Source organism: Passer montanus, unplaced genomic scaffold (genome assembly GCF_014805655.1).
Source record: "Passer montanus isolate IOZ18808 unplaced genomic scaffold, ASM1480565v1 scaffold36, whole genome shotgun sequence".
Taxonomy (NCBI): Eukaryota; Metazoa; Chordata; class Aves; order Passeriformes; family Passeridae; genus Passer; species Passer montanus.
In genome coordinates this window covers 6,141,210-6,153,411 of record NW_024368374.1, presented here as the reverse complement: position 1 = coordinate 6,153,411, position 12,202 = coordinate 6,141,210, and the positions used below count along the sequence as shown (strand labels likewise).

At 43.9% G+C, this 12,202-nt stretch overlaps 1 protein-coding gene across 4 annotated transcripts in view; it reads left to right on the top strand.

Moving 5' to 3' along the window:
• LCP1 (lymphocyte cytosolic protein 1) overlaps positions 1 to 4,321 on the top strand; it is a 47,158-nt gene extending 42,837 nt beyond the window's left edge. For all 4 annotated transcript variants that reach the window (XM_039716760.1, XM_039716761.1, XM_039716758.1 and 1 more), the window contains 2 exons: positions 1,376 to 1,500; positions 2,890 to 4,321. In XM_039716760.1, the coding sequence (XP_039572694.1) occupies positions 1,376 to 1,500; positions 2,890 to 3,022 (258 nt within the window). In that variant the 3' untranslated portion in view covers positions 3,023 to 4,321. The remainder of the gene's footprint in view (positions 1 to 1,375; positions 1,501 to 2,889) is intronic.
• Positions 4,322 to 12,202: the final 7,881 nt, after the last annotated feature.

Below are 12,202 nucleotides of genomic sequence, written 5' to 3'. Positions count from 1 at the left end.
GTACTAGCCCTGCACCCCATCTTTTGCCTTAATGACTTTGTATTCTGTGACAAGGTGACCTGCTTCTTGGATGAGGGAAAGGCTGTGGATGTTGTCTACCTGGATTTTAATGAAGCCTTTGACAATGTTTACCACAACATTCTCCTGGAGAAACTGGCTGCACATAGCTTGGACAGTTGCACTCTTTGCTGGGTAAAAACTGGATGGCCAGGCCCAGAGAGTGGTGGTGAACAGAGTTACATCCAGCTGGCAGCCTGACACCGGTGACAGGCTTAACATCTTTATTGATGGTCTGGATCAGCACAGATCAAGTGCATCCCCAGTCAGTTTGCAGATGACACCAAGCTGGGTGGGAATGCCAATCTGCTGAAAGGCAAGAAGGCTCTGCAGAGGGATCTGGGCAGTCTGGATTGATGGACCAAAACTAGTTGTATGAGGTTCAATGAGGCCAAGTGCTGGGCCCTGCACTTGAATCCCAACAACCCCGGCAGTACAACAGGCTTGGGAAAGAGTGGCTGGAAATCTGCCCAGTAAGAAAGTACCTGGGAGTGCTGGTCAACAGTGGCTGAACATGAGCCAGGGTGTGCCCAAGTAGCCAAGAAGGCCGGTGGCATCCTGGTCTGGATCAGCAACAGTGTGGCCAGCAGGAGCAGGGCAGTGACTGCAGCCCTGTACTCAGCCACTCCTCAGACCCTGTGTCCAGTTCTGGAAGTCACAGAGATGCTGGAGCATGTCTAAAAGGCACCAAAGCTGAGAAATGCTCCAGAGCCTAAATCCTGTGAGGAGCAGCCGAGAGAGCTGGGGGTGTTTACCCTGAAGAAAAGGCTCGGGGGAGATCTTATCACTCTCTACAACTTCCTGAAAGGAGGGTGTAGCCAGGTGGGGGTCAGTCTCTTCTCCCAGGTAACAGGTGATAGGAAAAGAGGAAATGATCTTGAGTTTGCAAATGCCCAGGAAAGGTTTAGATTGAATATTAGGGGAAGTTTCTTCCCTCAAAGGGTTGTCAAGCCCTGGAACAAGCTGTCTAGCAAAGTAAGTCACCATTCCTGGAGGATTTAAAAAATGTGTAGATGTGGTGCTTAGGAACACGATTTAGTGGTGGACTGGGAAGTGCTAGATTAAGGGTAGACTTGATCATAAAAATCTTTTCCAACCTGAACAGTTCTATGATGTTTCATCCCTTGGGTAAAAAGAAAAATAAATCCTTGAAAGAGTTCTTAGTCTGCCTTAGATAAAAAAAATATTCTAAGCAGTCCTTTGTGAAGATCTAAATGGTATTTGACTGAACTGTCCATTGCTCTTGAGTCTAGACTCTGGCTTTTTGGGAGGTCTGTCATCCTGTTCTTGCATTTAATTTTCTCTTTCATCTATGCAGGATAGCAAAATCAGCACCAGCATGCCAGTCCTGGATCTCATTGATGCCATTCAACCAGGGTCAATCAAGTACGACCTCTTGAAAACAGAGGACCTGAATGATGAGGAGAAACTAAATAATGCTAAGTATGTTTCTGCCAAGTGGCACTTAGCATGAGTTACCTGCTCAGGCTGGTCTAAATCTGTCTTTAAAAACTACTCTGCTGTCATTTTCATCTGGTACAGCCTCATGTGAGAAATACCACCCGAGTTAGAAGCATGAAGGCTGGGAGTTAGGTAGTAAAAAGAGTATCAATGGAAATGCAGTGTGTAATGTTGTAGTTCCTGCTTCATAAATCCCTTGAAAGGATTTAAATCACTTGGTTTCACAAGCTCCTATTTTCTCATATTAAATTTAAAATTCTTTCAGAGATCAGGGAACAATGCCAGCAAATAGTGAACAGGGATTAGTGACAGCTCTTTAGTCACCTACAGGTAGAACAAGGGCATATTTAAGAGAAAGGGGAGGACAGGATTCATGCCTGAAAAACTGCTTCTTTAGATGTGGATATTGATTTTTTTTTCCCCTGAATGCAAAGATTTCCTAGCAGAGAGTCAATTCTGGGGGCATCTCCCTCTCCTTTCAGAGTTACACAGATCACCTCCTGGTCTGATCATCAGTTTAACTTCTTTTCTATGCGGTAACTACCAAGGAGAAAAGGATGACTGTAAAGCAATCAGAGCTGCCATTATTTTTGTAAAGACTTTCCCCACTGTTCTTTTTCCTTCCATTTCCTACCACCTGTTCTCTTTCTTTTCTTGCAATCTATGTGTGCTTTTCTGTGTTCTTTATTTCTTCATTCCTCTGCTGTTCTTTTCCTCATTTCCCACCCCTGTTTCCCCATGTTCCCAATACTTCTCTGCATTTTGGGGAAAAATTCACAAATGTATGTGCTCTGAAGTGGAAAGAACGTGGGATTTTCTAGCTTTAAAAAAAAAAAAATAGAGAGAAGAGACAAATTCACTGGAGAACAGCCAGTGGCTCTGAGCAGGGAGATGGGAATGTCAACTTGTACTTTCTGGGTATGACTGAAATAACTCCTCAAATGTTGATTTCCAACAATACTTATTTCCACTGGCATCAGCTTTCTGCTTCTATCCTTGCAAGTTTGTTTATGTGCAAAGTCTGACTCTCAGAGATTCAGAGGGAGCAAGATCATACTGGCTGGTTTTGAGGATAATCTTTTAGGGGATGGAAGATTAAATGTTTCGTACCAGGATCTGACCTGCAGTCTCCCATCCTGCAGGCAATCAGTGCTCTAACTATCAGGGAATGCAGTCTGACTTTTATTAGGAATGTAGCTCTTTATGAACCTGCCTCATACATTCCTATAGAAAAGTTTAACTTTGGTAAATCAGTAAAACCCACTCTGGCACTGATCATGTAAAACACTTAACAGGGGGTAAATTATTGCTACTGAACTAATTTCTGTCTTTATGTTTTTCTTTTTTTTTTCTCCCACCCCTGCAATGCAGATATGCCATCTCTATGGCAAGAAAAATTGGAGCAAGAGTCTATGCCCTTCCAGAAGACCTGGTTGAAGTAAAACCCAAAATGGTCATGACAGTGTTTGCTTGCCTTATGGGAAAAGGAATGAAGAAAGTTTAAAGCACAAAAGACTTGCACTGATGCCTGTTATTCACCCTTTAGATTCCTTCAAACTGGACGCTGTTCTCTGTATCAAATAAATATGCAGGGTGCTCATGCTTTTCAGGCATGAATGTTATACATGGTTCCAGGTCATACAGAAGTTGTGTATCTACATGTATCCAGGAAATACTTTGTTGCTTGATTTCTTCGCCTTATTTTTCCATTTTGCTAGCTGTAACTATTTCATATTCCTAAACAAGTTTTCGACACTGAGGCCTAAGCATATCCTTTCATTAATGGATACCAGGGTTTTCTGTGGAGGTCATCCAGTGACAGACAGCTTTTAGGACTATGAAATGTTATACTCTGCTTCTGCCTGAAAATGCCGTCATGCTTTCCGTAGCATTTCTGCCATACTTACCTTCAGTTTGCACCTGGGATAACAAAACAGGTTTCCTCAAGCCAATGCAAGTAGTAGTGACTATTTCTGGAGAGGTAGGATGCTTTGAGGAAATTCTTGTGGAAAGAAAGAAGTGTTTGGTGTCTGTGGTGTGTTGCTGGTATGTAAACTGAGCAGTACTTTTCCCTGCAAGTTATGCCTCTGCCATCCATGGCATTGCTCACAGATCACATTGCTGCTCACCAAAAAACCACACTGCAGCCTGGTCCTCCAAGAACATCCAAACTCTGGAACCTTTGCAACAAACATTCTCCAAGGAATAATTCATTTTTATGTCATAATACACTTTAAAGAGATTGCAGAGCATGATAGAAATGAAAGCCATGTTAAAGAAACTAAGGGAATGTACTCAGTAGCAATACAATGAGAAGTGAACAAAGGGATGCAGAATGACATATTTATGTAGACAATAAAAGTTCAGCTGTTAACTTCACAGACTTGCACTCAAGGGGCTGTTGCTCTGATTCAGGAGAGCATTTATACCTGTGCTAGCATAAGAAACACATACTAAAATGCTCCTCTGAACCCAGACTGGGATCCTCAACAGAGCTAAATCAGCTTTGCTTTGCAGCTCACAAGGCACTGTAAATTTGCCTCAGTTGAGGTCCTAGCCCTGTCTGTGGATAGTCAGTGGGATATATTTGCACTGAATCTCTTCCTTGGCATGAGACCTTTACTGGCCTTTACGTGGATTTTACTGTGGTGAAATGCAGAAGGAGGGAATTTTGCCTTAATGCAATCCCGTTGACACAGTTCTCTCCCTCTCCCCCTCCCTTTCCTCCAGCCCTTCAGAACTGCCTTAACAAAGAACCAATATTCTATGACGTGAAGTCTCTCCAAATAAAATGTTCTATAAAGCCAAATGTGTAGTCCTTGCTTTTAGTAGTGGATGTGGTTGTTGCTGTGTGTCATGGAGCTGAAATGGGGACAGAGGCAAAAATAATCTGTGGGCTCACTGAGAATGTGTCTTCTGCATTGTTACTGAAACCACAGATTTCAGAGAATGGAAAGAATTATTTCCTAGGCCATTTGTGAAAATGCCACTCTGAGACACTGCCAAAGATGGGATATGGTTCTGGCTGGACTTCCAGTATGATCTCCCCATTTGGTGTACTGTCCAACATCTTCTTCCTTTGCCCATAAATTTTACATCTTTAAGCATTCTGCAATGCAAATATGCTGCTTTGTTTCTGCAGGAATGGCCAGATCCAAATCCTGATCAGATCTGACTGCCCTGTTCCTCTTAAGAATTTAATACAAGATGGGAAAAGTACAGCATCCTAAAACCCATTCTGTCTTTCCCAGTATTTCCCAGTGCTGGCAGAGGAGGAGAGCATCCAAAGTGCTATACAATGGAGCTGTCACCCCAGCTTATTGCCCAGGAAGGGGAGGTATGAGACCATGGCCCCTACACTACTCCTCCTCCTCCTCTTTTCAGGGGTAGCACCTGCTGTTGCCAGAGAAGAGGGGTGGCACTGAAAAGGCAGCTCCTCTCCCCTTGTGATTGACCTGGGAGTCCTTCAGAGGTAAACCAGAGAGAGGAGCTCTGACTGCAGAGCTTCTCTCAGGTGGGATGACCATGTTTTGTGTGAGTCGCAGGCACCTGTGTGCATTTGCAAAATGAAGAGACCATTTTTTGTTGGATAAATGGTGTAGAACAGAAAGGACTGGGTAATCCTGAGTGAAGACAGCCCTGCTTCAGGTTCCTTGTGTCAGGGAGATGATCTCTCCCCAGACTCAGGGGCAGTCATGAAGGATGAAGTAGAGACAGATTGGACATGGCAGCAGAGCCAGGGTGAGAAGGATGGCTTTTCCCTTGACCCCAAATGAATGCAGGTGTTTGCCATCCCCGGAGATTAGAAGGGATTTTCAGGCATTTTCCATTCACCAGCTCTTAGCAACTCAGCGTTTTGCACAGGAGTAGGATTTTTAGAGGAGTCTGCTGAGGTGGGCAGAGAGGAGGCTTCCATACATCATGCATTCCACCAGGCAAGGCGTAGGACTTCAGGGGCTCTGGGGACTGAAAGCTGCCTCTGCCTCAGGCTCTGCAGAGAGGCCAGGTGATGTACGGCGTTACTTGAATCGTGTTGTGTGAAAGAGGCTGCTTTTCCTCCTTCCTCAGCATGCCAGCACCCCTCCCCGCCGGCGGGGCTCTGCAGGCTGCTCTGGGGAGCGGCATCGCTGATCCCGCAGCCCTCTTGAATCGTGTTGTGTGAAAGAGGCTGCTTTTCCTCCTTCCTCAGCATGCCAGCACCCTGGCAGCACCCCTCCCCGCCGGCAGGGCTCTGCAGGCTGCTTTGGGGAGCGGCATCGCTGATCCCGCAGCCCTGCAGCAGGGCCAGCTGTCCGGGAGAGGGCACTCGCTGCTCCCGCAGCTCCCAGGAACGGGGGAAAAACTGGATCCTGGGCTATCGGCACAAAGCCAGCACTGGCCAGGGCGCCTAAGGGGGTAAGGGCTGCTGGGAAAGGGATAAGGGCTGCTGGCAGGGACGCCACAGCAAATTCCTCCCACATCTTCAGCCCTGCTTCTGGAATCGCACTTGAAAAATGAATCCGTCACAGAGCCGAAGGTGTGGGAATAGCTGCATTCTGGTACAGGAGTATAAATATTTTCACTCTTCAGTGCATTTCTGTTTAATCTAGTATTCTTACTCATTTGATGGACTTGAAGTTTTGCCTTCATGAACTGGTAGTAGCAGCCTGTAATAAAGGTCTCTCTCAGCAGATGCTGAAGGGGTTAAGCCTATAACAAACATCACTAAAAATACCAGCCAGGATCTGGAATTTTTTTGCTGTTGCTTTCCTCAAACTTTTTCCATCCCTCTTAGAGAAAGCAGCTGTCTTTGGGATTCACTCCCAAATCAAGCTGGCTTTGTAAGCACTTCCATTATTGATTTTCATTGCACAATTAATCATAATTTTCAATGCTTCAAAAAGGCTTAGACACTCACACGAATAAAAATAAAGCATCAGCGTTTAGACTAAATAGGAGAAAAAACCATGAGGGCAATCAATCCACATGCCTCAGGGTACAGTCTGATCACCAGATGGACTTAGAAGGAAATATCCCCCCATAGAGTAGTAAAGTATAATTAGGTGTATGATGAGGATTTTACACCTTCTTGTAAGTCATCTACCCTAGCTAGAAATCATCTGTTCTAGCCTTAGAAAGGGGACAGCAAGCAGCATGGCTGGCTGCTGTCCTCTTGTAGAGATAAAGTTGTCTCTATTTGCTCCAGAACTGGGACTGAACCAAAACCCCAATCTGACATCACTCATCCTTCTAATTCAGCAGCTTAATTCTGTTATGACCCTAATCACACACTTCAGGTCTTGGTGTCCACTGCTGCCTAAAGGAGCAGCAGCTTTGATCTGGCTTCTGCTTGGAAAATAGGACCTTGCAAAATAGATTTCTGCCAGCTGGGCACAAAAAGCATGGGAGCAGCACTGGTCCTACAGCAAGTACCAGTGATTGCTGCCTTCAGCTTGATGGAGAAATGGATCCTGGTGCCTCCAACCCTGCAAACCCATATGCTGAGTTCCTCAGAGTCAGCTCTCTGTCTTCTCACAGTTCTGGCAGCCTCCTCCACCATATGAAGAACAGACTTGCCAAGAATTTGGGAGCATTTTCCTTCAGGCTGCTCAGACACTTCAACCCAGTGCTTTCCAGGCAAGCAGACAAGGCAAGCAGCAGAGAGCAGCACAACTGAATGCCTAACTCTCATTGCCTGCTGTGTGATAAGCCACTTTGGAGCTAAAATTTATCCACAAACTAAGAAGCTGTTCATTAAGCAGAACATGAATCAGAAGAGCATTGTGTACTGGTAAGGTGGCATCTGTGGACTTTGTACAGCTAAATGTGAGAAAACTGTGAATTAGGGCCAAGATCATATTATAATGCTCTCAATTTTTTTTTTATAATTATCAATCAGTGCTCGGTGGCAGTTCTCTTCTGCCACCAGGAAAACTGCTATTCCCCTGGCAATTCCTTTGCTGCTCTGAAAGTAATGCACAGCTCTTAGTTCTTACCAAGTAAAATTACTATTTTTATAAAGGACTGTTTTTCATTGCAGCTTATTTACTTTTGCACCCTAATAACTTTTCAAAGTGCTTTATGAGAAACCTAATTTTTTCCCAGAGTACAAACTACTATTATTATTCCAGATCCATGATAAATTGTCCAAAGCTGAGCAAGGCCAGAATTCACACAGGCCATCTGCTCACTGGTGTTACTACACTATGTCTGAAATTTTTGAAAAGAGCAGAAAGCTACATAATCAATCACACCCAGGCACACTGAACTCCCTTAGGACGGGCACTCATTTAGTGCATTTGTTAAGGATCTAAGGAAATACAGCAATGAATATCTGTAAATGCAAAAAGCACAGAATGGAGCCCCACACATCTACTCCAGAAATTTCCTAGCAGGTGCTTCACATGTGTGGTGCTGCTTTGATTCATGCAGGCAGAAAAGCAATGTGAAAATGAAAAGCAAAACACCCTGTGTGTCTGAGAGGTGGTGGACAAGACTTAGGAGCATCAGCCTTGCCATGCCTTCTCCTCAAGGCCTGTGTTTGCTTGGCTGTCAGTGAAACCATCCTGTGATCAGGTAATGTGCCACTGAAAGGCTCAATCAGCCACAGCAGGGAAAATTGAGATTCCTGGGGAGGGGTGCAGGCCCTGCCCACCAGTCCTACACCCACTGCTTGTTGCACTGTCAAATCACAACTGGCATTAGGGAAACGTGGCCTCAGTGTCCCATAATGCTTCTCAGACCTGCCTGGGGTGATTCTGTCCACACAGTGATCAGATCTTGCACACCAGTCAAATGCCTCTAGAAAATTTGTAGAAACTTCCCAAATTTGTGGTTGGAGCCAAATTCTAGAGCAGTGATGGTTGTCTCTGTGGTGTGGATTTGCTTGCACAGACTGATGGTGGTGGGGACCACACAGGCCCCCACCTGAGAGGGGTGAGTGAAGAGGGCAGGATCTTTGCTCTATGGGGCTTCTCTTCACCAGCATCCTCAAACAGGCCCTGGCATCCTTCAAACAGGTCCCAGCATTCTCCATAAGCCCAAAGGAAGGGTCCCCTCTTCTAATCTCTGCCAGATGCTGTGCAAGAAATGTGAGCAAGTGCAAGGAGTGCAAAGAAGAAAGAAAATTCTGTTGATCCAGCCAGAGACAGGCAGAACACATCCCTGCTCCAGGGCTAATCGCATTCTGGGTATTTGCACACATAACCTTTGCACACAGAGAGGGAGACAGGTGTGCATCCATTCACGTGCACTTGGCCAAAGTGTGCTCCCTGTAGGTGGCACTTGGCCACATTCCTCAAGTGCTCAGAAGTTCTGCTTGGAGTGCTCCTGGGACTCTCCTTGATATCCTTTGTTTACCACAAGCTCCTTGCTAAGACACTGGCAAATAAGTCAATATGTACTGGCAAAAAGACAGCATGAGTTGGACAATGTGTTGTTTGGGTGGTGGTTTATAACAGACCTTCAGGAGCCAGAGCTCATGAAGAAAGTGTTTAAACTGTACAGACACCTTCCACTTACCCCAAATCATGCATGCACTATAGCAGCTTTCTCTCTGCTAACTCAGGAGAGCTGACTGCAAATAGAGTAAAATAAAAAATTAAATAAATAAAATAGGTTGGCACAACAGACACCTCAAAAATGCCAAGGAATCATGTATTTCCAGCCATTGCTCATACCTATCAGCCATGATTGAAACATACTGCTGAGGCGTGTTTCCTCCCAGGTTAATCCATCATTTTCTAGCACAAGCAGCATCTGATTTTTATATTTGAGAATGATGTGAGGGAGAAATACCAGAACAACAGAATTTAGACACAGTCCAGATTTTCCCCTCCTGGTGGTTTCATGGGCTGCAAAATTGTTTCCTGAATGAAATAACAGAGGTTAGTGACATTGGCCATGTATGCAAATGATCACAGTGTCCTACAAAGATTAATTGGTTCATGAATAAAGATGAGGAGCCGAGGTGTGCAGGGAGAAATCATTTATCAATTATATGCCTTGGAAAACTGAAAGATGATGCAGCCTTAACGGCTGAATGGGTTTGAAAGGGGGACTTGTAAATTGAGTTCTAATTCTGTTCTGCCACATTCATAATAAAGAGCTGTTACACTAATTGCATCCTTGTGTGGCTCATGAGCAACAGCACTCAGCTGCATCGCACAGTGAGCAACAGAGATCAGAGTTTAGTTAGATTTTAGTCATCTTCTGCCTCATGTGGGAGGGATGCTCACTGGTTACCTTTGGCCCCATCAGTAGTGATAATGCACCAAAAAAAAACAACGGCAAGAGCCTATCAGCAATTTTTATGAGATTATTTTGCATTTGAATCTGAATTTAAAGAACCAGTAAGGACAGCACAGACTCACTTGGCTTTTATATTCTGCTTCAGTCACACACATGCATCAGCACGATTACCCATCCCTGGAGGGACTCCCTGATTAACTGGAAACAAGAGAATTCTGGAGGATCAAAACCATAACAGACTATGCTAATCCCAAACAAGGAAAAAGATCTGAGGGATGTGGTTGCTGATAACAGCTGACCTTTGCTCTCCCTGCCCCTTGTGAGTGCTTGTTAACAGGTTTACTGTTACGAACACACAGCACCAGCCTAGCATGGGCATTAGCACACACTGAAAAACAGACTCAGATCTGAGAATCTTGATGAGACTTGTTATTTAAAATCTTGCTGCTGGATACTGTGCAAGCCCCAGGATCAAAGAGGACAGACACACTTAGGTCACAGTTGAGTATAAAGGAAATCTTGTGACATTTGGGTTGCTGAAAACCAGGGGTGACACATATGAGAGTCCCTGGAGATTACTCAGTGGCACTGCTACATCTGGCTGCAGCAGTTCAAGAAGTTGCTCCTTTGACTTTTTTAATCTGACAGCTTTCCAGGATCTGGCTCTCTTTCACCAAAAAGAGCAGCTTGCAGGAGCCCAAGCACAGCCCAGCATCCCAGCATGTGCTGAGGGATCTTCAGCAATGATAGATACCCTTAGCAGGGACAGGAGTGTTGGTGTCTGCTGCTGCCACCATTTTGGGCACTGACATCTTAAATCACCACACAAAGATGTGCCAGGTGTTCCTGGTCTGGCTGAGGTACAGCACCCAGTCTCTGGCCAGGGGACGCTGGTGTTACTGCATGTGAATGTGCAGAGGGAGAGGAGAGACAGCATCCAGCCCAAAGAGTGAAGACATCTCTTTAGAACTGCCTTTAATGTGTGATTATATTTTTTAAAGCAATATAATAAAGGCATCAGGAGACTATATATATATATATTACCAGTCCTAATTCCCAGATGCATATTTTTCAACAAAGAAATCAAGAGAATACTTTGTGTGCTCTGAAAACAAAGACCTGCTCATCACTCTTTAAATGAAAGCCTGTGCATGTCCCAAAGTGACCCTAAAAGTTAACGCAAACCAACACTGAAATTGTCCCCCACTAGTACAAGGCCTCTGGTCATATTTGCTATGGCAACACTTGCAAGTATCAGGTCAGCACAGCCCATGGACTACCCAGTGAGAAGGAATAATTAATCCAAGTGCAGCAAAATCTTTGACAGAATTTTTGACCAAGCAGCTCTTCACCAGGGAATGCTGAGTTAACAGAAGTGAAAAGGGTTGTTGGAAATGATCAGTTTTGATGAATTTCCCAGCTGGACAAAAATAGATTTGTTCAAGAATGGAGGGTTTCAAATCTCCTCAAATTCAACTGAAACCTCACCTTGCAACACTTTCTAAATTGAGTCTTATTTCCTCCAGGTTTTAAAAACAGTCTGTAGAAATGCAAGTTAATTTTCAATAAAATAATTAAAATGCCTTAGAAAAAAATCAAGCAGCAGTTAAAATTCTCAAAATTAAATGTTTTTGTTAGCTCAATTGTCTTGACAGTAGCCCTTCACAGTGTTTTTTAAGACTGCATTTTTTATTCCAAGATAATCTGAGAAATATTTCCCAGGTTCTCAGAAGTCCACAAAGGTTATTAAAAGATTTACTGTTGCAGGTAGAGCTTCCTCAAATACCATTTTTCTTTTTTTTTTTGTAGGAAGTATTTCCTTTGTATTCCAGAAACCAAAAAGCAAGTAGGAAATCAGTAGCTTTCAAACACTGTGTGAACAGTTGCTTTGCAATAAACTGGAGAAATTCCTGGAAAAGCCACCAACACTAAAAAAGTCTTATAACTACTGTTTGTCTAAAACTCTCTTCTTGGGTAGACAATAGAAGGTGCTCCCTTTTTCCACTGAATTAACACCCTAAGACATGTAGAGATATGATCCTTTTCTTTCCTTCAATAAGACCAACCCACTTCCATCACCTTTTCAATCTCTTCTGTTAAACCTATCTTAGCAGATCTAATTTTTTTTCATATCTGTGCATGAAACAATTCCACATGAAAGCGTGTCTGGGTGAGCAAGTTTTCTCTCCTGTATTTTATTTTTATTTGACAGCTTCCTTTTGCCTGTGTGAGGAAAGAGCATCTGAACCACTGGTTTAAAAATCAACCCTTCTGGCAGAGTGCTGCCCACTGGTCTTGCTGGGAATGGCCTCTGTATCTTATCAGAACTTCCTGTTTGTTTGAACTTAAACCAGGATAATTAGCTGTGTCTCAGTTAGGTTTGGATTTTTTTGTTCAAGCATGGAACAGAGATGAAGATCATCTATTCTGGACATACCAAATTCACACAGCTTTT